This window comes from Sciurus vulgaris (genome assembly GCF_902686455.1).
Source record: "Sciurus vulgaris genome assembly, chromosome: 2".
Lineage (NCBI taxonomy): Eukaryota > Metazoa > Chordata > Mammalia > Rodentia > Sciuridae > Sciurus > Sciurus vulgaris.
Window position 1 is genome coordinate 146768328 of NC_136462.1, and position 24575 is coordinate 146792902.

The 24575-nt window shown below is 45.0% G+C and overlaps 1 protein-coding gene across 8 annotated transcripts in view; it reads right to left on the bottom strand.

Annotated features, from left to right (window-relative positions):
• The window catches only part of NTRK3 (neurotrophic receptor tyrosine kinase 3), a 389200-nt gene that overhangs the window by 304021 nt on the left and 60604 nt on the right, over positions 1–24575 (bottom strand). For all 8 annotated transcript variants that reach the window (XM_079127497.1, XM_079127496.1, XM_079127500.1 and 5 more), the window contains 2 exons: positions 11851–11925; positions 11103–11174 (listed from right to left, as the gene is read on the bottom strand). In XM_079127497.1, the coding sequence (XP_078983623.1) occupies positions 11103–11174; positions 11851–11925 (147 nt within the window). The remainder of the gene's footprint in view (positions 1–11102; positions 11175–11850; positions 11926–24575) is intronic.

Consider the following 24575-nt stretch of genomic DNA (forward strand, 5'->3'; position numbering starts at 1 on the left):
TGGCTTGACTGTACTGGGAGGTGTCAGATGTTAAAGTGCATGCAGAGGCTCAAACTTTCGGGGTGTCAGGACAGAGGCTTAGAGTCTGTCTAAACTGGCCCACATACCCTCCTTTCCTACCTGCCATCTCCAGAGTCTATAATGGGTGTGCCACATAAAGTCATGGTTCTGAAGAGACAGGGCCAAAGACAGCTGGAGGGCTGGAGGAGAGAAAGCAGCTCCATGCTCCCTGCAAAATGGGGTAGATTTGTTGTTCCCATATCCATGTATCACAGCATGATCTGTCTCCACGTGTTTAATCACTGGGCTGCATTTTCTTCACTGTGAACCCACTCCATGTGATCATTTGCTAATGGCCTCTGAGTGTCAGCCAGCAGGCTAAGGAGCATTCCCTACTCACCCAGACTCCACCAGAAACCAGGCGTCAAGCAGAGCTTAAGGATTGAACCACTAAAGTCTATCCCTTTTTTTTAGATTTTTTTTTTAATTTTGAGACAGGGTCTAAGTTGCCCAGGCTAGCCTTGAACTTGTGATCCTCATGCTTCAGCCTCCTGAATCACTGGGATTACACTTGTGCACCACCATGCCCAAGGCCTTTCCCTCAAACACACCTCCTTCTGAAGACTACTTTGAAACTTATCCCCTTCCTTTCTCTCCATCCGGGTTCCTGAAATCTGACAACAGCCCAGGTTGACCTGAGTTGGCCGTGGCCAATTGATGGTAGGGAGGAATTATTAAGAAGACAGGCTCTGGAGCTCTAGAAGCAGGCCACCTAATTAGAAACAGCTAATTCTGGTTCTGTCACCTTTAGCTATGGACTCGATATGGATTCAGGCAAATCACTTCATCTCTTTGTCCCTCAAATTCCCCATGTGTAAAGTGTGTAAAATGGAGATAATGATCATTTCCATTTTATGCTATTATGAGCATAAAATGACATATAAAGTGTCTTTTTTTTTTAAGGAAAATGCAGTTTATAATGCTTGTCACATTTGGAACAAGTACTCTTACATCATTTCTTTTTTTTTAATTGTAAACAAATGGGATACATGTTGTTTCTCTGTTTGTACATGGCGAAAAGGCATACCATTTGTGTAATCATAGATTTGCATAGGATAATGTTGTTTGATTCATTCTGTTATTTTTTCCCTTCCCCCCACCCCTCCCATCCCTCTTTCCCCTCTATACAGTTCATCATCTCTAGTAATAAGAGAAATGCAAATCAAAACCACCCTAAGATTCCATCTCACCCCAATTAGAATGGCGATTATCAAGAATACAAGCAACAACAGGCATTGGCGAGGATGTGGGAAGAAAGGTACACTCATACATTGCTGGTGGGGTTGCAAATTAGTGCAGCCACTCTGGAAAGCAGTGTGGAGAATCCTTAGAAAACTTGGAATGGAACCACCCTTTGACCCAGCTATCCCACTCCTTGGCCTATACCCAAAGGACTTAAAATCAGCATACTATAGAGATACAACCACATCAATGTTCATAGCTACTCAATTCATAATAGTCAGATTGTGGAACCAACCTAGATGTCCTTCAATTGATGAATGGATAAAGAAACTGTATATATATATATATATATATATACGCACACACACACACACATACAGTGGAATATTACTCAGCCATAAAGAATGATAAAATTATGGCATTTGCAGGCAAATGGATGAAATTGGAGAATATCATGCTAAGTGAGATAAGCCAATCTCAAAAAACCAAAGGACGAATGATATCACTAATAAGTGGATGATGACACATAATGGGGAGGGAGGGAGGGGTTAGTGTTAGAGTTAGAGTTAGGGTTAGGGAGGGGGGCAAGAATGGAGGAAGGAAGGACTAAAGTGTCTTGACGGATGCCTGGCATTGAGAAATTCCTTCACTGATGTTATGTTCCTGGGTCTCACTGCTTTGGAATGCCTGTTCCTTCAGGGAGGTAGGATGTGTGGGTAGGGCCAAAATAAATTGACAACAGCTTTCCTCTGACCCTACCTTTCAGTGGTCCCAGCTGTGTCCCAATATCAACCTTTCTTCCAGGAAAAATTTCCCAAAATGCTATGAGGTCAAGACAGGACCATTTATAACACTGCTTCATGTTAGAGATGTGACAGACTAAGTGGGTTAAGCAGCTTATCCAAAGTCACAGCAAAATGCAGAGAAAGAGCCCAGGTACAAGGTGCGATCACCCAGCAAAGCTGCAGCCAAACAGTACCTCTTGCAACTGACAGCCATCCTCAGGAGCCACTCCCCATGCTGATGTGGACTCAAAGTCCAGCATTTTCCTCTCTTCTCTCTTCAGACACACACTACTGCAATTAGTCCTAATTCAAGCTTCCCAAATCATTAGATCTGTGAAAATCCTGTTCCATTGGCAAATGGCTCCATTCTACACACTTTCCCTTGGCAATTCTTTTCAAGTTACCTTGAAACCATGGCCTTGGAACCATGAACATGTGTCTAGACAGCTGCAGGAGGAAGTACAAGTAGAAAACTGCTGTACACACCCATGGTGAGCAGCAGCCACTGTGCCCTAAGCAGATTGTCTACAATCCAAACCCACACCTCCTGCAAGGCCCAGCTCAACCCTTATCTCCTCCACAGGTCTGCCAGCCACTCCAGCCCACCTCCATCCGAACCACAGCCCCACAGTCTTCCAGTGTCCCCTCCACTCCTTGTATTGGAAGATCCTGGAGAACATCAACCCTTTGTGCAGCATGTCAGAGATGAAGCCACATCACAAATAACCCACAACCACTCATAAAGAACCACCACTTGTTTACCATTTACATGTTGATGCAATTAAATAAGAAGCTCAAAGCTATCTCTGTCATAGGGTACCTCTCATTCGTGTTCTGAAACTCCTTCGGGAGTGGAAGAGGAAGGAGTGGGGTAAGAATTCAGACACCAGTGTTTGGTAAGTGCACCTCCAGTAACATCCACTTTACACACAGGACATAGTCACTGTCATTTCTGGTTTAACTGTGTCTTCTTTTTTTAAGTCACAACAAAAGTTCATTTCTCTCACACAACATGTGCATAGAAGGTCAGTTGTGACTTTGCTCCCATTATCTTCCCAGCAAGATTCAGACTGATGGAGCAGCCTCCATCTGGAACATGAACATCCTCTGTCCCATGGCAGAGGGAAAAGAGACACGGCGGGCCCCATGCAGGCTGCCACTTCTGCTAAGAAGGGACATGAGACACGCGTGCACACACACATATGCACACACTGAACTCACCCATGTAAAGTGTATAATTCGAAGGTTCTTAAGATATTCATAGAGTCGTGCCACCTATCACCTCGATCAATTTCAGAATGTTTTCAACATCCCAAAGAGAAATCCCATTCCCAGTATATCCCCATCTTATCTTCACCATAGCAGAGATTATAAATTATGAAGACATCCTTTTATGCCTATGAGAATATGGCATAACATAAATGCCATTTGTCATATCTGGAATAATATTTTTAAATGGTTAGATTATGCATCCCAGTCATGCCAACTCTTCTCTCTGGGATATCTGAAAAGTGTTCTTAATCCAGTGTTTAAAGGAAGTCTATAATCCCCTGAAAATTTGTGAAAAATTGGCATGTGTATGTGTGTGGGAGGGGTTGCTTTTTATGAGGATAAAATGTATAGCTTTAATCATACTCTCAAAAGATCTGAAAAATTAAAAGCTACAATCCTGGCTTTATCAAGGACCCAGAGATGGTAAACTTTGAGGATGTCGATAAACCCTCTGCAGTGGGCAGCACTTTGTAGGGGGGGCATGAAAATCTCTTATTTCATATTTCTCTACATATTTATTCAGCAGCATACCAAGAGAGAGACTGCCACACTGCCATCTAAGGAAGAATAATAACTTATTCATCCTAACTTACACTGGGTTCATACGTGGGCCAGACATTCTTCCCAATACTTCATGTACCCTAATGTATTTAATCTGGCTAACAAGCACAGTATCTCCATTTTCCAAATGAGGAGATTAAGGTGCACATATGCACACAGGCTAAGTAACTTGTCCAAGATCTACAGATGATAGAGCCAGAATTGAAATTCAGTGTGTTTAGAGAGCACATACATTTAATTTCTCACCGAAATAAGCAACTCAGTGATGAGGTTGAGTTATAGGCAATAGCTCAAGCACCAGGTTTGATGGAAACTAAGCAGGGAGAGCTGAGAAGAAAGCTCAGAGGTGACTTGCTTTTCTTGTACATTTCACATCACACTTCTGGAAGGTGCTAGGTGCTATGATTCTGCACTATTCATATTTGCACATTCTTGTAATACCAGAACTTTGTATGTGATATTTGCCTATGTATCTTTTCTTTTAAACAGAACTTTAATAGTTTCTGCCATTCATAGATGTCTGAGGAGCTCTGATTAGATAAAACCCTAGGAAAGTCAACATGATGGGAAGAATTCCACACTGAGGGTACCAAGACCTAAGTCCTAGCCCTGGCACTGCCTTACCCATGGGGATCTCAGTCAGATGCTTCTACACTCAAGACAGCTTCTCATCCACTGAATGATCAGGTCAGACCAGCATCACCGAAACATTCAACAAATAGCTACCAGTACCTGGTATGTGCCAGGCATTGTTCTGACTGCTTGGTGTACACTAGTAAAGAGCACTAAGTCCCTTCCTGTTCCATGGAAGCTTACATTCTAACAGGGGAGACAGAGTATAAGTTATTAAACAAATAACTGAATGAGATATTTTGGGACAGTCATTAGTAATAAGGACAAAGAAACAACAAAGCCACATGTTGTAATAAAGAGGGATATGTTTGTAAGGCGAAAAAAAAAGGCCACTAAGTTTGGGTAGTCAGATAAGAAAGTAAGATTTGAATGAATGGTGAGGAAGGGGCCATGCAGAGATCCAGGTGGTGGATTTGTCAGGATCAGATGGAGCACCAGGTACAAAAGCTCCAAAGGGGAATGAGCATGGCATGTTCAAGGAAGTGAAGAGCTTGAGGCTACAGTAGGGAGGGCAGGGAAAAGTACAAGGAAATTAAAGAAGGAGATAGAAACCATATCAATTTGAATCCTGTGGCCATGGTGAGGGGTTTAGCTTCTCTTGCAAGTAAAGCAGAAAGTAATTGGAGGGCTTTGCTCAGCACAGTGGCATGATCGGATTTATGTGTTTAAAATATCACTCTGATGACTGTGCTAAGAGTGAGATGCTGTGGACAAAAGCAGAGGCAAGAAAACTGGAATTAGCAGGCTGCTATCATAGTGCCAGAAGACAGGGTGGTGGCTTGGACCACGATGGTGGATATGGATGGGAGAGAGGCAGGTGGATGCAAAATACCTGGACGTTATGAAGTGAATGGTGGAAGGTGAGGAGGGCGGCAAAAGGAAAGAAAAGAGTCAAGAAAGACTCCCAAGGTTTGGGCCTGAGTAACCTGGTGGCTGGGACCAGTTATGGAATTAAGACCCACTGAGGGAGATCAGGCTTGGAGTGAGGAGGTGGTATGGAATCAAGAATCACATCTCAGGCAAGTTAAGCTTGACGTGTCCTTAGCCAAAGAGGCATCAAAAGAGAAGGGATGAGAACAGAAATAGGAAAATAAATTTGGGAGTTTGGTTTTGGGACCCCTTCCAGCTTTAACTATCTATGATTCTACGAAATTGGAGACCAATGAGCAGGGGAGAAGTGTAGCCTCTTTTGCAATGCATTGTGTTCAGCTTTTCCAAGCATTGTTTTATTTAAAGCTCAGAACAATCGGAAAAGGATCTCTTACAATCCCTTCAAAGTTCACAGAAGTTTAGTAGCTTGCCTAAGACCAACAGCAGGATGTAGAAATCTAGGATTTGATTCCTGAACTTTCTATGTTCAAAGTCCATGTTCCTTAACATCCATTTTAGAGCATTCCATGGTCAAGTCCTCTATGCAGAACAGAGGAGGAAGGACAGTAGTAGAGGAGCAGCAATGGTGTAAGTATGCTGGTCACCAATCCCTTGGGACTTGAAAAAACAGTCTCAGTGCAGAGGTAAGGGGCAAGCAGAGAAGTAAAAGTTTACTGGTATTATATCTACACATCATCTTGGAATCTGGAATCAGGGGTTACTTCAAAGGGGAAAGATGTTGAGTGATCTATAATACATAAACAATCAATCCGACCATGTTTTCATCCCCATAGTTTCAAGAGAAATAATTGTTTACACAGTGTCCTGAAAGTTTAGTGACTCCAGCTACTTCTACTTCTCCTATCCACCAAGCATTGCTGACTTTGTCTCCTCGTGAACTAGCAAAGTTGACATAACCATACCCAAATCAGGACATTCCCCACCTCCCTGCCTGCTCCTGCCCCATATCTGGAGCAGGGAGCCAGCTCTCCCAGTAGATCAAGTGCATGTCTGCTTACAACAGAGTGAGGAATAGCTCAGTGTGTTACCCAGAGCTTTTTGAAAAGAGCAAAAAACTGAACTCAAGAGACAGTCTACCACAACCAACTCTAAGGGATTAAATAAATTCTTTTGGCTTTCTGGAATCTCACATTAAATATTCTTGGAAATAAGTAGGCCATAGGCTAATGCTAAGAAATCCTTCATAATAAAGATACTCAGTTTGTAATGTAACTGTTGTTATAGGATTTGACCTGAATAGGGAAAGAAACTAAACAGAGCTTTCTCAACAGAGCTCTTTGAGGGTAGATGGTGAAAATCCCCAGAAGAAACAGCAACTCTCTAATAAAAATTTAAAAACCTCCACCCCTCCCATAAGAAGTTCTTGCTGTAAAAACCAGAGAGAAAAAAAGCACTATGGGATGTAAAAATGTACCTAGACTTCAGAGCCCAGGGGACCAGGGTCCACATCCTAACTGCTCCTCTACTTTACTGTGTGACCTTAAGAGAGCTCAGCATGACTTCACTTCTGAGACTCAATGTTCTCATCTTCAAAATGGGGACAGAGGAGCCCACACTTATTGTGAGGAGTAAGAAACATGCACAACCTTGGCGTGTAGTAAGTTCTCAATGTTAGTCTTGTCCTTGTCTCTTTGGAGACTAGTGTTTTTATTTAATTTTCTAAACATCTTAGGGTTTAGTTTTGTAGTTCCTTCTGTAAGAAAAAGATTGTCCCTTTTGGCCCCTAGACATAGTGGAAAGATTCCTGGAAGGAGAACAAGAACACCTAGTCCTGCTTCTGCTACTTAGAAGTGAGACCTCCCTGGACCTGTCTCCTGGGCTGTAAAATAAGGCTGCCCCCAGGGTGATCACAAGAATTCAGTGAGAGAACTACGAAGCACTTTGAAAATCAGGGGGTGCTCTAAGACAAAAGTGCCACCATCCGTATGCAGCTCACAGACTGCATCTACACTAATCTACCTCTGAGGACTCCAGACAGTGGAGAGCTGGTCTCATGTAAGCCATGCCACAGAAAACAAAACCTCAGAAAGGGAGAGAGGAACAAGCTACAGAAGTGGAGTTCAGAGAACTTGGTGAAAATTCCAAGTTCAACAGCATTGGTGGGTGTGATCTTCAATCAAATTGAAATGAAGATAGTTGTTAGCTCACCCACAGCCATGGCTTAGGTTCTTTCTGAAACTTACAGTGCCCACCAGAGGGTCTATCTAGTGGGCACTGTAAGTTTCAGGGTCCAGGGAAAGGGGAACTAAATGAAGAGAACAGAGAAATTTATCAAGGTTTTTTCATTCATATGCAAAAAAAGAAAGACACCACAGATTGAAGATGTGAATATTCCAGTCAGAGAGAGATGGATTTCATTGTGGGACAGAAATTCAGAATTAAGAAATGGTCAGGAGAGTCATCAGGTCACCTTATCCCTCCTCTTTGGTCCTATTATCACCACCACCAATAACAGTAATAATTGCTCTCATTACTAACAACTGTCATTTCTGAACTCAACTATTTGCCAGGCAGGGCTAAGAGCTATATGAAGCTCGTATCATCTAATCACTATCACATCCATGCCTGGAATAAATATTATTTCATTATGCAAAAACTACTAGCAAATAGTTACCCTAATGACCATTTGGGAAAATCCTATGAGGGTCAAGAATCTTCCAGTCTTTCAGAAAGGATTTTCCTGGATGTGTATTAATCAATATTTCATTTTCCACATTCAACAAAAGATTGAGAAAACTGAAGTAGCCAAGAAGAGGTGGTCATCCCTCATAAGCCTTGGAATAAGACCCAAGGTCCTAATTAGGTCCTAATCTCAACCTTCTTTGTAGCAAACATCCATGGCTCATTTTCTTGTGTGGTGAAGAATTACAATAATATTAGGAGTGGCTTAGGGGTGAGGGAGAACTGACATAATCAGAACACTTAGATAACTTGACATGGGTACAGACAGCAGTGATATCACTTCCTGAGTCTTATTCTGTACAGAGGGGAGAAGAAAAGACTTCTCAGCCATCACCCTAAAAAGAAAAGGGAAGAAAAGAAAAAGCCGCCAAGCCAGGGCTTGGCAATTAGTGTTGGAGTAAGTGATCATCTTGTGATTGCTCAGCTGGGGCCTGAAGACTTGTAAATGCATTTAGGAGACAGAAATAGAAGATGTTGTGAGAGAGCAGTGAAACCTGGCCCATTTGCCAGGAGAAAATGTCCCAAAGCTGCCGGGAAATTCACTCAGTCGGGATTTGGGGTGTGTCTTCATAAATGGGAAAAGTTAATAAATAAAACCCGTGGATGGAGCCAGATTTTCCTATTGACTCTTCTGTCTGTGACCCTCAGGCTTCTCTGGAATCCCAGTAGTGTTATCAGAGCCCTTGACTGGGTGCTAACCTTCTCCCACCAAGCCTAGCATACTGACGCCCCCCAGAGGACAGCCAGATCCAAATGGGGCTGGAATACAGTGACCTGTGCCTCTCAATGATCCCCCAATAGCAAGCACTTTAACAAGAGTGGCCAATGTGTCCAGGAAAAATAGGGCTCAAGGTCAAAGGCAGGTTCAGTGGTATCTTCAGGACCTGCTCCAACCAGATCCCCCAGCCCCCAAAACCTTGCAAATCTTACAAGCTCTGCCAGCCTTTATCACTTTCCACCATCCAACAGAGCTCAAACTATCCCAAAAGGGATGTCAGGTCACACAGCCCTCTTCCAGGGATCCCAAGGGCAAGCCAAAGACACATTCTGGTACAATCCACCACTGAGACACCCATTGCCCAAGATGCACCCCTGCTCCCACTTTGGTGGCCCATAGGAACATGAAGGGCCCTGAAGCCCTGAGAGCTTCAGGTAACACCATGCCCTAGAAGGCTCTGGGATATGAGGCGTGGACCCTGTCCTCCAAGGGGACAAAGATTCTCTGGTACTGATAGCAAACCCCCCCTAAATATGACCCTATGCTGCAAAATAGCACTCTGTGTGCCATATTTTGTTCAAGGATTAGCTTTGTGGGGCCCATGGAGTTGTATGGGTTTGGTTTCAGTTGCCAGCATTTAAAAATTTAGCACTTTCACTAGATCACCAGCTCATCGTAACAAAACGGCAAGGTCTGGAACACTGGGCCCCACCTCCTCATGGCAGCAGCCAGCTGGAAATGTTTACTGGTTGACCCTTCAGAGGGAACATGTGGTCCCCAGCCTCCACTGTCCCCACCTGGTCTGCAATGGGCAAGTGGCTTTGTGACCTCCTTATGAGTTACTACGAAAAGAAAGACTTCTCAGATGTCAAAAACTCCTTCCCTTGGGATGTTTTACAATGAAACTCAAATCCCCAATAAAATAAACACCTGGAACATCTGGTCCAAGGCCCTCCTCTGGTCTCAGCTATTTCTACAGCTGCAAAGAAAACACATCAGGTGACTCTCGCCACAGAGACTCAACCAGGGCAAGAGGGTAGGAGGTAAATTAGACAATTGAAAGGGAGGTTTAGTCCTCTGTAGCTAATACAATCTGGCCCTAAGCAATGGTCATAGAGTTTTCTACTTTCAGAGAAAGGAAAGAAAGTTCATCACAAAGCAGAGATGGCCTTAACTGATAAGCAAAGTAAGCACTCACTACCTGCTTGGGAAAATACACAGAGGCCTGCAGGTAAGGCCAGGATCCCCCAGAAGAGAAAGCACTCCCCCACCATAATTCCCTAGGATCCTTTTCCCTTTCACCACCTGCCCTGCCCTCCCTTTCCCAACAGCTTCCCTGGAAGCACTGACTCTTCATAAGAGATTACTAGCCAGCCATGCTGCCCTTCCATTATCCAATGCTGACTCTCAGTAAAACTCTCCAGAGGCCAAAGGAAAGCCTCTTCTCTATTTTCTCCCTCAAATGCGTTAGACCCACCCCACCTGGTTCCTGCAGAATCTCTGCTCTTTGGGAACATGTCCATTGGATGTCCAAGCTGATCACTGTCCTTGAGGGAGAGCTGACCCAGATAACAATCATCCCTCATGGATGCAGTGGGTTAGTGGGGTTTCCTGATCAGTCACCTTGTTTCCAGGAATGGCAGCCTTCCACTGAATCCTGAGATCTATCAGTTCAGGATTAGGCTTGGAGAGAAAGCATCAAGCTCTGGTGATTCTACTCCAACTAGATTCTAAGCCAGAGCTAGTCCTTAAGGAATCCATTTCACCAATCAGACATAGTAGAGAAGGGAGAGACAGGGTGAGGGAGGCACAGACAGACAGGAACCCCACCCAGAGATGGGTAACCTCCATCTTGTCCCGAACAAAGTCATGTGAACTTATACAGGTGTCTCCACTTCTCTGAGCTCTTTTCAATTGAACCTAGAATTTATTTAGACACAACACTGCCTGGTCTTGCTTTCCCTCTTCCTCCAACTCCCAATGCCAACTCCAATACACACACACACACACACATACAATTGTGGAACTAATATGGTCTTGTAAGTGTAGTATCTAATTTCATCATGAAAAGTATACAAACTTGGAAGACAGGAGATCCTCCCTCTGGAGAAGTCTTGGACTTCTACTTCTGGTAGGAACCTTAGTCATTAATAAATCCACTTTAAGAGACAAAACTGGAAGTTCCAACAAGTTAAGGGAGTCACCCAAGGGCATTCAGTGGCAAAACTAGATCAAGATCTCAGGTCTCCAGTTTTGCTGCCCAGAACTGTCTCCATGTGTGCACCCCCACCCGCTCCCTGCAGCCCACATCTACTCACATATAGCGCAAGTGGGGGTTCTTGGCAAAGGCCCTGGGCTGGATGCTCCGGAGTCCTGAATTCTTGATGGTCCTGGGCAGAAAGGAAAAGAAGGTCAGCAGAGCTCCAGGGGCTGGGGTTTGCAAGATTTAAGACTCCTCAGAGTTTTCTGCATCTCTTCATCACCAGTCATCCTGGGTGGCCCAACTGGAGGTCTCAGTGAGAGGGGTTTGGGTTCACACCCTTAGGGAACCTGGTTTAGGACTTGGGATGTGAGCAGGCAGAGCTGGCAACTGCCTTCTACCCATCCTGGTCAGTGGGCAAGATCGGGAGCTCCTGTCAATTCAGTAACAATAGGGCTACAACCCTCCCTGTGCTTTCTTGCTGTCTCTACCCTGAGTCCCCAACAGTCACTAGCTCTGAGGTCCCCTGGAGGAGGTGTATGGGAAATCTAACTTGGTTGGGGATTTTTCAAGATTGAGGAAAGAATGCTAGCTCAGCAGGTCTGAGTGCAAGGTCTGCTTTGAAACCCTAACTTCGGGGTGTGGCCACACAATCTCTAGGATCTCTGGGCTAAGGTGAAAGGTGAGGGAATGAGGAGAATGACCCCTGATATCCCCTAAGTGGATGGTGCCAACCCTCCTAAAAGAAAACCTATAATGGGAAAGCAGATCACAGGACTGCCTTGACTGTTACCCTTGCAAAATCAGACAGATGACACTCCATCCCTTCCACAGCAAGAGGCCCTGCTTGTGCCCGGCATACTCACAGCTTTTGGAGTCCGGTGTAGAGTTCCATGTCCACAGCATTGAGCGTGTGCAGGCTGCGCCAGTTCTCTATGTGTCTGCAAGGAAGCAGAGGCAAGGGTCAGGTCAGCCTGGAGCAACAGCAACGGTGCTGGCTTTACAGCCAGACTTGAGTTGGAAACCTGGATGGGCCAAATGCAAGCTGGGCCTTCTGCCAAGTCACCAATATCTCTGAGCCTCAGTTTCTTCCTCGGCATGGTGGAATTCATTGTGACAATGAAGTGCACTCGGGTTCAAAGTGCCTAGCCCACAGATGTAGCATTTAGTGTCTCCCTCTCAGCTCCAAAAAGAATCTGCTTTTTGAAGGAACCCAATCTCTCTGCTTGTCCTTCCTGACTCAGTTTCCCTGTCTTCTTTACTTCTTTTTTCCTATTTAAGACTTTCCTTAAGGGAAGCAATTTTTTTCTTAGTTACTGCCCATAGAGACAATACAAATAACATGGATTATAAAAAGGAGGGTGTGGCTGGCCTATGGGCAGAGCTTCTGGATAGAAAATCTCAGCCAAATACACCCCTGGCTCAGGCATTCACCAGGGAGCAGACACCGGCAGCAACCACAGCCCAATCCAACCTGGAGCTCAAGAAAACCAATGACTTGATGTGGCAGAGCTGACTCCAGAGAGGAGGAAACTCCCTAAGGACCAGGGCAGCCCCTATGGTATTTATAGAGTGTGAATCAGGTAGTCTAGAAGTCACACTGGAGCCTTATCTCTGAGACTTAAGCCTCAGTGGCTTTGAGCAAGTGCTCTAAGCTTTCTGGGTCTCTCACTTTTTCATTTGTAACAGGAAAGGATTGCACCAGATCAGCAGTTTCTTCCCCCTTTCATCAAGAAGATCTCTTTCTAGAGCTTTCTCCCAAGAGACCTCATGTTTAAGGAGGTTTGTATCTAGCAAGCACACTACATTTATTAAGTAGTAATTAATTCATCTTCTCAGATTATTAATCAGAGATATAAATTGCTGTTAAGCAGAGCTTTTCAACAACAGACACAAGCCAGTGCTAATTCATCCAGTGTCTGAAGTCCAGCCCAAAGCCAAGAAACTCAGAAAGCTTTATTAACATGAAAGGGCTGGTCAAAAGTATGGGTGTGAGTTCTGGTTTCCTAATATTGACAAAATGCTAGAGACAAACACCCCTCATTCACATTTTTGGGGGTCCCCAGGTTGAAAACCATCATTACCTTATTGATTACCAAGGGTCTTTCTGGTTCTAAAGCTGTGTGAAAGGCGACCATCCATGCACTCCTGCTATCCCCCAGAGAATCAAAAGATCTCAGGAAAAAGCCTACTACTGCCCATCTTCCCCTCCAGAATTGGACCCTCTGGTCAGTGCCGAGAGGTGCCATCTCAGAGAAGAGTACAGAGAGTTGACAGCTCACCCTGGGACAGAGCTACCCAAGGCACACTCTGGCCAGAAAAGTGACAGCCACCTTCCCCAGACGTCTCCTCTCTGGTCCCACCACACCCATGGCTCTGCCATCTGCCACTATGTCTAATCAGAGCCAAGAAAGCAGCGGGGCTGTGGCTGCCAGGGCCTCTGGAAGCATTTCAGAACCACACAGTGACAAGGGATGCCGAGAGCCTGTTTTGTACCACATTCTCCCAGAGCCCCTGCTGACCAGCCAGAGACACTGGCATCTGCTGGGGACATGGACCAGGTGGCCAGGATGGTATTGGATTCCAACTTCAAAGTCTTCTCCCTGGAAGCCTTATGACTCCAGGGCAGTTTGCTTGGTTTGGTCCCACCAAGGCAAGGGACCTTGGCAACATTTCAGATGAACAGGAAGGCAAAGGGAGGGGAGGTAGAACTACCTGTGCCACCAAGTCCCCCCAACATATTGCCTGGGCCGTGGGCACGTCAGTTACTAATTAGATCCCCATGTTTGTACAGAGTACCATTCATTCACAGGAACCCAGCTTCCTGCAAGGATCTGCTCCGAACAAGTGGCTGTCAATCAAGTTGTTTAAAGAAATGAAGCCATTTTCCTCTGTCCACATTAGCATTCCATAAATGTGTTTTTATGATGGTTGAGCCATCAATCATTATGGCATTCTAAAACTTTTTTCATTTTGCCCTCACATCCCCATGCCCGCAAATTGACCCTTCCCCAACTTACACACACTGAGATATGGAGGGGAAATGAATGAACTCAATGCAAAGAGTCCTCTGGTAAATAAAATGATGGCTCCTGTTTCTTCTGATAACATCTGAGTTTTCCTAAATCAGGAAAGTGGCATTTTGTTTCACAGTCACAGAACAACAGCGTGATTAAAAACCAGGGCTCTAGAAAAGTGATTGGCAAACCATCGTCCAGGGGCCAAATCCAGTCCACTGTCTGCTTTCATACAGGCCTGGAGCTGAGTTAAGCCTTTTACATTTCTTATAAAAATCAAAAGAATCATGTTTTGTAACCTGTGAAAATTAGGTGAAATTCAAAGTTCCATGTTCACACTCACTATCTATGGCTGCTCTCAAGTTGCAACAGAGTTGAATGGTTGTGGCAGAGACAGTATGGTTCACAAAACCTAAAACATTTACCCTGGCCCTTAGTAGAAAATGGTCACCCACCCTTACCTAGGGTCAAGCTGCCAGGGCACGCAGCCCAGCCCAGCGCCATGATGACTCTGCCTGCAAGACCCTACCTAGGTTACTTCCCCCGTCTGTACCTCACTTTTGTCCTCTGTCGGATAGAGCCAGTGAAATACCTGCCTCATGAGAATGACATGAGGACTGAAGGAGCATGTTGAGGAACCCTCGCGGGGCACACGTAAGTCCTCAGGAAGCACCAGCCATGGTGACTGTTTCCTCTTGTCTCACATAGAGGCTGAACCATCTTTTCTTAGTTTTCAAGCTAAAAATGGCATCATGCTTCTGCTGGAAGTTGTCATTTCTCAGAAATCATTGATAAAAACCCCATGTGGCAGAAGGGTGGAGGGAACCTGTCATTCATGACCTCCAGGAAAACCGTTCATGCAGAAATTTATAAACAGGGTCAAGGAACACGCCAATGGCCACCTCAGAGCAGGTTCCAAGGTGGATAAGGGATGGTGACGATGCAGCCCTGCCATTTCATGTGACATCGGCAGGCGCCTGCCAAGTTTTCCTATGACTCACCGCTTGGTACCAGACCAGAGGGGTCAGTTATGGTAACTCTGCTGGCTGGCTTGTGCTAATAGGGAGGCCACAAGTTTAAGTGGCTCTACAAAATGTAATAAATAAATGAAGAGGAGGAGGGAAGGTTTGGTTTGTTTGGTTTATTTTTGGAGGGGGGGGCACTGGGGATTGAACCCAGGAGCACTCTACCACTAAGCCACGTTCCCAGCCATTTTTATTTTTAGCTTTGAGATAGGGTCTTGCTAAATTGCATAAACTGACCTTGAACTTCAGATCCTCCTGCCTTCTACCTCAGCCTCTGGAGTCACTGGGATTACAGGTGTGCACCACCCACTGTGCCCAGATAGTTTGCTCTCACTAATGGTAAAGAGTGGATTCTCTGACTAGTATGACTACATATGGCTCCTCCTTTTCTGTGTTATTCTGGGTTGTTCCAGTTGTTTCCACAGAGCATTTGTTTTGTCATTTGAAAAACAATCAATCACTAAACATTTTGAAAGGAAGGTCAAGTGCTTGAACTCTGTGCAGGGCCACAACTGATTGCTCTGTTCCAGGACCACAGGCTTGTCCAGCTCCTCCCTGCAAAGGCCTCTCACAAACCCACTTCTGCTGTGCAGGCGAGAAGGCAGAAGAGCTCAGAACAATGATGGCAATGTGGCAGAGTACAGGGCAGTAGTGGACACACAGACCTGTAGTCCAGTTCTCCATCTGGATGTCCCTGTTTCAACCAAGGACAGGGAGAGAAGGGGTGGAGAGAGAGTCAAAGTGGCACACCAATATCCCTCCCCTTCATTAAATCAATAGCCCCTACTTTAAGGTCTTCACACAGTGATCCTCACAGGAAGGAAATTTTGCCTTCGGGGAGACGTTTGGCTATGTCTGGAGACATACTTGGTTGCCACAACTGAGGGGAGAGAGTAACACTAGTATCTGGTGGGTAGAGGCCACAGATGCTGCTAAACACCCTGCCACATACAGGACAGCCCATGACAAACTACTGGCCCCAGAAGTGCACAGCTCTGAGATGGAGAGTCCCTGCCTTATTACACCCAGCTTCTGCTGACGATCAACATTGTTGCAAGAGTCCGAGGGCTTAAGACGACATCAATTTTAAAAAAAAATGACTGCTTTACACAAGCAAATACGACGAAGTCTCAGACCAAAACAAAAAAAACCTGCTTCTAGGTCACTGAGTCCAGGTAAGAGGAAAAATACAAAAGCCATGATTTCCAGGACACTTTCAAGTCAAGGCCATTACTTAAGGGGAAATGAGGGGCTCTCAGGCCCTCTGGGCTATGTTCCAAGCCAGGCTACACATTCCAGAAGCAGTAACAGTCTCTGGAGGGGAGCCACTGAACAGCCGTTCCCTCCACTGAAAGTTCCTCTCCTGAATTCCCCAGGACTCCTCATTTCACAGAAATGAGAAATATTCCATTCAGAGAGCCAACCTAACGTCCTGTCCCCATTTTCTTGCCACCACCCTTCCATGATATCACAGAATTGCTACTCTGCCAAGAATTCCAGTGCACCCCTTTTCCAGAAAGAGGGAGGAAGTAAGGTACAATATTCAAGCTGTGGCTCAGAAACCCCAGTGAATTCAAGGGGGACCTCCGTGATCAAAGAGCATGATGTGTCTGGTGGGTTTGGGTGGGATGGGGTCAGGAGATGGCTAGTCAGAGCCTCTTCAAGATGTATTCAAGAAACTACCTGAAACATAGCCACTCTCCCTGATCCACGATAACCACACTGGGTCCCAGAGATACCAGAACACAGGTTCCTGCTTCAAACCCATTTTTGGAATGAGACATGGCATAAATTATTAATTGATAACATCCATAGAGAACACAAAAACCCTTTGTGCTAGAATAAATTAGGTTGTACTTTTGTACCATAGCTTTCTCTCCTCTTTCTGTTTTACTTGGTCCAATATGGAAATGAACTGGCAATCTTTCTGCATCTAAAACTTAGATGGCACAGACTGTGAGGTCCATATTTTAATTAAAAACATGTCAAGTGGATATGTTTAAGAGTAGATTATGCCTCCAAGATTGAATGTTTAATGTTTATACCTTCACTCTACAGAAAACTTTAGAACACTGAAATGTCTGCTGTCATCTAACCTGAGAGAATTAAGGTGAGGCAGCCCACAAAGAGGACAAGGCACCCTTCCCCTGGAAGACCCTCCCTGGTCGCATGCACACTTGGAAAGAGGAAAGCTTGGTTAGTAGGACTTAGGAACATCCTTTCCCTCCTCCTTCCTGTAGACATGGAAGACTCAGTGTCACCTCATTTTTCCAATCTTGTCCCTTTCCTCCCTTGCTCATCGCATTGCTGTTTTCACTGTGACTTCTCACTGTTATTAATGAGCTGTTCTTCATATCCAAATCTTCCACACAACTAAATTTAAATTCTAAACCTTTGCATTTGCAACCTCCTTGCTGGATGTTTCTTTTTTGTCCCTAAAATATATTACACACCTCCTTGCCTTCTGAAGTTCTGTAGCGTCATCACGACCAGCCTAACTAGTCTGCTGGGCTCTCACACTGTGAAGTTTTCAGAGGTTCACACGAGTCCTGCTACCCCAAATGGCTTGACCCTCATATAATTTCTGAGCCTAATGGTTATTGCATCTATTTTTTAATAATTTTCTGGCTCTTTCTTTGATATTAGGCTGTGGACCATCACCTCTTAAACAACTGCCCCCAGGGCCCCTCTTTCCTTCCATTGTGCTGTAACCAGTCTCTGTAGCCTCTTGGAGCACAGTAGCTAAGAGCTGGCACCTGCAGGTAGACTGACCTGGAGAGGACACAAGCCCTAACACTGGAAGGTGGATGCCTACAGGCCGGTATCTCAATCCTCTCCAGTCCCCAGTTTCATCAGAAGAAATCTGGCAGTAGGGAGGGTTAGAGGAGGCAATGTCTAAGTCCTCAGTTAAGTGCAGACACACAGCACTAGTGCCACGCAGAGTGAATCCTAATGCTGTTGTAGTAAGAGGAAATAAAATCTAGGGTCTCAAATATGAAAGAATTCACACACATACAAACACACACACACACACACACACACACACACACACACACGTGTACACGTAGATAGATACTTGTCCTGGATTTCTTTCTGCTTTGTTTCATACCTTCTTTCTGGATAACTGAAGTTACCAGATAAGTGACATTTCCCTGGAGATGAAAGTCATAATTCACATTCACCTGGTAGTAGCTAAGTGTTCACCACTAATGATATGTTCAGTCTATCTCTTCCTTTTTCAAATTAGTGCATCATATTATTCACATAGTGGGAATCTTTTGTTACATAGTCACACAAGCAACAATAAAAAACAATATAACTTGGTTAATTTCATTCCCCAGTGATTCAACTTTCCCTCCCCTCCCCCTCATTCCCTTTCTTTACTGGTCTCCCTTACACTTTTCATGAGATTTCCCATTCACAATCTTTTTTCCCTTTTTTCCTCCCTATCTTCCATATATGAGAGAAAATATTTGACCCTTTCTGAGTTTGACTTATTTGTTTAACATAATCCATTCATTTTCTTGCAAATGACATAATTTCATTCTTCTTTGTGACTGAATACAGCTCCATTGTTTATATACACCACTTTTTCTTTATCCATTCATCCATTGTCAGACACCTAGGCTGGTTCCTTAATTTGGCTAGTGAGCCTTGTGCTGCTATAAACATAGGTGTGCCTATGTCACTATAGTATATCTGTTCTCAGAGTTGCATCCTGCCAGAACAGAGCTGACACTGGGGTTTCCCATTGGTTTTCAAATGTGAGCACCCAACACCTCCAACACGAACTCAAGAGATTCAGAAAACAAGGCTGCATCCAGGTAATGCTTTTCTCCAGACAGTTCCCTGCTAGAACTGGGGCTCCCATCACCTTCTCACCTACATCCTGTTCTTTGAGGGAGCCTTGAACTAAAGTATAGAGCTGGGTGCTGGGAAATGAGCCAGGAATTCCACTTCCTAGCAAGTTGGCCTCAAAACACACATGCACGAGCATGCACACACCCACGCTCACGCTCGCACGCACACACACAAAATGTGCCGTACATTTGACTTCGAAATCTTATAGGGCAATGAGGCAATTGATTTGTTATCCGGGCATATTATGTCTAGTGATCCAGACAGCAGCATTAGCTTTCAATTATCTGATATGTTTAGCATTGTAAACAAACCATCTGAAGCAAGTGCTCCATGGTGCTCAGGCACCCAGGTGGCTGGGGAGGGGTCACAAATGATCACACTAGCCAAGTCGCCAGCTCTCCCTCCCTTGACAGCTGTTGCAGGGAGACTAGATGCCTGGGGAACCAGACTCGAGAGCCTGGACAGCCAGGGGCAACATGGGCTGGTGACCCCAGCATGACAGCACGTTAATACGCCAGCCTACAAGCAGCTGTGTGCCAAGGACCGTGGAGAACCAGTCCTGCATCTGGGACCCCCTGGGACCAAAGGAAGGAACATTCAGATCCTACAGCGAACAGATGGGAGACGACAGCATCTGTGCCGGCTTCCTGATCAATTCCAAAGCTCGTGCCAGAAACAAGGAACGTTTGTGTACACACCTGTGCTTCTCAGGTGCGGAGATGCTGCATCCTCACAAGAAAAGATCAAGGGCGCACCCCCTCACTACCACAGAGCAAGATTTCACCTGCGAGTCCACCAGTTCCCTGGGGAGTTCAGGCTGTTCTGCCTGAACTCCAGCCTGTGCCCAGACCACACTACCCTTCCCAGCCTATCTGCTTCTCTCCATCCTCACTGTTGCTGCCTGGGCTGGTGTGGGATGATGACTCCAGCTTTCCCACACTTTAGCATGCTAGGTAGCCACCGTCTCCTGCCCAGAGAACCACCTTCACTCCTAATTGTTCTCCCTGCCTTCTTCTAACTCCCTCTAGGTCAGAGGACTCATACCCTCTGAGGGCTTCCCTTTGTGATTACAATAAGCTCCAAATATCATGCTATGTCTCCCAAGGTCCTTCATGGGCTGGCCTCCATGGTCCTTTCTCTAGACACACTCCCTTTGTTCTGTGGGCTCCGCACACCAACCTGACTTTGGTTTCTTATGCACACCAGGCATATTCCCAGTTGGACGTTCTACATGAAACACTCTTCCCTGGTTCCCCCAGATCCCTCAGGTCTCCACTCAACTCTCCCCTTCTCAGGTAGGCACAGTGACCTGTGCCTGTAATCCCAGAAACTCTGGAGGATGAGGCAGGAGAATTGCAAATTCAAGACCAGGTTTGACAACTTAGCAAGACCCTGTCTCAAAGCAAAAATTAAAAGGGGTTGAGTATGCAGCTCAGTGGTAAAGCACCCTGGGTTCAATCCCTAGTACCACAAAAAAATAAATAAATAAATAAAAATAAATAAATAAATAAATCACCTTCTCAGAGAAGCTTGTTGTGACCCATCCTTTGTTAGCAAAATGCTCCCTTCCCCTCCAGTTTCTCTCTGACACAAACCACTGTTTATGTCCTTCATAGCATTAATAACCATCCATAATTATCTTATTTGAATATTTGATTACATGTTTGTTGTCAGGGTCTCTATACCACAGTTATAATCCATGAGAACAGGGACCGTATCTGTCTTATTCACACATACTTGCCTCCAGAATCTCAAACAGGGGTATAGCTACCTATGCACACACCTACCCAAGGCATCCAGGTGGGTGCTGAGTAGTCAAGCAGTTGTCCTACCCACTTCCCAAAGGATATCCATGCTCAGCACCTGCATGGTCCTCATCCTGATCCCCCTGAACAACCCAAAGCTCTGGTCTGACCCCACAAGCACCCCAATGATCTCTGAGGAGGGCTGTGGCCCAGAGTACATCACTGAACTTCTCAGCTAGGAACAATATCCTGGAGAAATCACAACAGTTCAACGCATTGGGGGAAAACTACACCACAGCCCTCAGGAGCCTTATAAACCTGACTCCTCCAAGGAAGAGTCTCATTCTGATGCCCACAGTGTCAGGAATGGGGAGGTAGATGGGGTCCCCTTGCACCAAACAAGGAGTAGTCAGGAATGTCTTGGCACCTTGGCACGTTTTCCATCTTACCCCTCCCTGCATGATCATGGCCTTCACTAGAGCATGAGTCTTCCAAGGGCAGTGACCACGGGTTCATTCTTTCAGTGCTGTGTAAATGTTCAGTGACAACTGAGTGAGTGAATGAATGAATGAATGAATGAATGAATGAATGAACCTCAAAAGGGATCAAAGGCAGAACTTAAGCATTTTGCTATTGACTCTGATCTTCTTTTGCCCTTGACCCCTCTCACCCTCTCAAGAACTCATTCATTATTTTCTCCTCTTCTCTACTCACCTCCTCTCTCTATTTTCCCATGAGAGTAGAAATATGTTCTAGTACAGCACATCTAAAAAACAAACTGCCTTGGTTCCATATCCTTCTCCAGCTACCAACTCATGCCCCTCCCCGTCTTTGTGGCAAATATTTTCAAAGGGGCTGTGTATACTCACAGGCCCTACTTCCTCGTCTCCTTTTGTTTCTTTGCCCCAAATTTATCTTCTCAACTTCAAAGTAACTTCATTGGCAAGGCCACCAGTGATTTCCATGTTGGCAAATCAAATAGACACCTTTTAGTTGTCAAGTTACTCAATCTCCTGGTGGCATTTTACCTGCGTTAGAAAAATACCCCCTTCCCCTCCAGTTTCTCTCTGGCACAAACCAGTGTTTATGTCCTTCACAGCCTTAATAACCATCTGTAATTGTCTTATTTGATTATTTGATTACATGTTTGTTGAAAGAGCTAACCACTCTTTCTTCCTTGAAACATTCACTTCCACTGGTGGTCTTATTTGTACACTTTCTGGGGTTTCTTTTAACTCTCTGGCTATTCCTTCTTACTCCCTTGCTTAACCTGTATTCTTTGATTCCTAAATCTTAGAGATACCCAGGTCTCACCCTGGGACTCATTTTTTCACCTCTCCCCTTCCTGGCCAAGGTGATCTCACCCAGGTGCTTAGCTTTGAACACTGCCTATGTGCTGCTAGCACCCAAATGTGTGCCTCTAGCCAGACCTTCTTCTGCAGCTCCAGACTCTTACCTGATCTCTTAGCAGATCCAACACCAACCCTTTTTTTCTCTCTCACTGAGTCTTTTCCATCTCAATAAATGGCACTAGCACCATCCAGTTGTCCAAGCCAAACTCCATTCTCCTTCCACTCCCAATATCCATACCATGATCAAGTTCACCTCCACAGCAGACACCATCACCTCACTACTGCTGTTTCCACTCCAGCCTGACTAATCTGTCCTCCACACAAAAGCAAGGATGAGTTTTCAAAACACATGATAAATTTGGTCAAAATAAGCCAATCAATAAACAAACCTCTCCTGCACTTGTATTTGGGATAAAATTCAGAATCCACCATGGCCGGCAAGGTCCTACATGACGTGGTTCATTCCATCTTCAGCACAAATAAAGTCATCCTCTTACTCACCTGGCTTCAATCTCAATGGTGTCCGTTCTGTTCTCCAAAATACCAAGTTCCCTCCCTCCTCTCAGGGCCTGTGAATTTGGTGTTTCCCTCAGCCAAGCTGTCAGCTTAGGATTCTTCTAAATGTCACCACTTCAAAGAGAGGCCTTCCTTGACCAACCTAGCTAGAGCCATTCTCTATACCCTTCTTATAGAGCAACAGTTCTCAAACCAGGGGTGAATTGTATCCCACCTCAGAGGACATTTGTCAATGGAGATTTTTTCGATTGTCACTATTGGGAAGATGCCAATAATTCATTAAAGGGTGACCTGGTCATTTCATATTTTCCTAAGGAAATTAGCCACCCAAAGGGCAACACCCTCTGAACCCCTGGGACCAGCTAGTAATAGGCACAGAACTAGCACTATTGGATTATTTTCAAGTCAGCTGCTCTGGCCAGGACCAAACTTTACTTCTTGCTCAGACTTTGCCCTCTAAGGTTCAATGGGGAGGAAGGGTCAGAATCAGAGTCTCCTTTCCTGCCTCAGGGTCTTTTTACTCTTGATCAAAGACCCCTTTCTGTCCTGATTTGAAGCTGAGCTGTCTGTTAGGGTCTGGAGTTTGGTAGAGACCAGAGATGTTACTAAACATCCTACAGTGCATATCTGGCCCCACGACAAAAATCTATCAAATCAAAAATTTCAATAGTACCAAGAATGAGAAATGCTAACCTAGACATTTCCTTCTTATCACTTGTTAGACACTCTGATATCTCACCGAGTGTGTGTTTTGTGTCTTCTTTCTAATGGAATGCAAGCTGCACGGAGGCAGGTAACCTGTCTGTCTTGCTCACTATCAGATTGACAACACTCAGCCCAGTTCCTGGTACACAGAAGAAAATTTAAATGAACAAATTAATAAATGACTGTTTCCCCTTAGAACACTGCAACCTTGTAGCAGGTCAAGAAAAATCCCCAAGGTCTTGATGGGGACCAGTTCTTTCTCCAACTATTTGAAGAGAATGAGGCGCAAAGAGGCAAACTGTGTCCATGGTGTTGGGGTCAGAGGGTTGGAACTCTTGTGGCCCTAAGAGAAGGATTCCTTCTATTTGCAGATGAGAGTCAAACCATGTTGATTATAAAACTTCCAGACCCTAACTAGACATCTTAACTTCAAAACAGGAGAGAAAAGGGGTCTTTGATCAAGGGTAGAAAAACCCTGAGGCAGAAAAGGAGACATTGACTCTGGCCATTCCTACCCAACAGGCCTTGAAGGAGAAAGTCTGAGCAAGAAGTAATGTTTGGTCCTGTTCAGAGCAGTTGGCTTGAAAATAATCCAATAGTGTGAGTTCTGTGCCTAAGATCAGTTGGCCCCAGGGGTTCTGAGAGTGTTGTCCTTCAGGTGGCCAATTTCCTTAGGAAAATATGAAATGGCCAGGCCACCCTTTACTGAATTATAAGGCACTTATCACTTCTTTAATAACTACCCGCATGAAGGACTTAATTCACTCAATATGGAAGTTATAAAGGCAAACTGGTAAGTGGGCATTAAGCTCAAGTGCACTGCATAAAGACTTATGAGGGCAATATTTTCCCCTATTAAAAGGGTAGATTTCTCACTGCAACTCTGCCTCCGAGTTAATGCAAAAATGTCGCTCCAAGGCTCAGGGCATTTTCATTGTTAGAGGGTAATTCCAGGTCACTGGGAGGAAAGGGAGTCCTTGAGTTTGCAGGAATAATTATCCCAGAACCTGAGAGTGTCAGAGTGATTAGTCAAGGTAACCATCAGAAAGACAAGATCACATTTGTGGTGCTGGGTTCCCTCCTCTGTGCATGGTAAGCCAGAATGCGACCGAGTCACAGAGAAAAGGGAAAAAAATCACAGATGGAGAAGGAAACATGGGCTGGGAGAGGTGTTGCAGAGGGTTGTGGAGGGACTGCATGAGGGAGTCAGGCTCTGAGGCCAGCTTTTTTAAAGAAACACTGGTTTGCATCGGGGACCTAAAAGGAAGGAATTAATAACATTAGCCCTTAGAGTGTGGAAGAAAAATAGCCCCCGAATTTCTGAAGATTCCACAGGGTTCCACTTAGGGAACCCTTCACCCAAGAGAAGG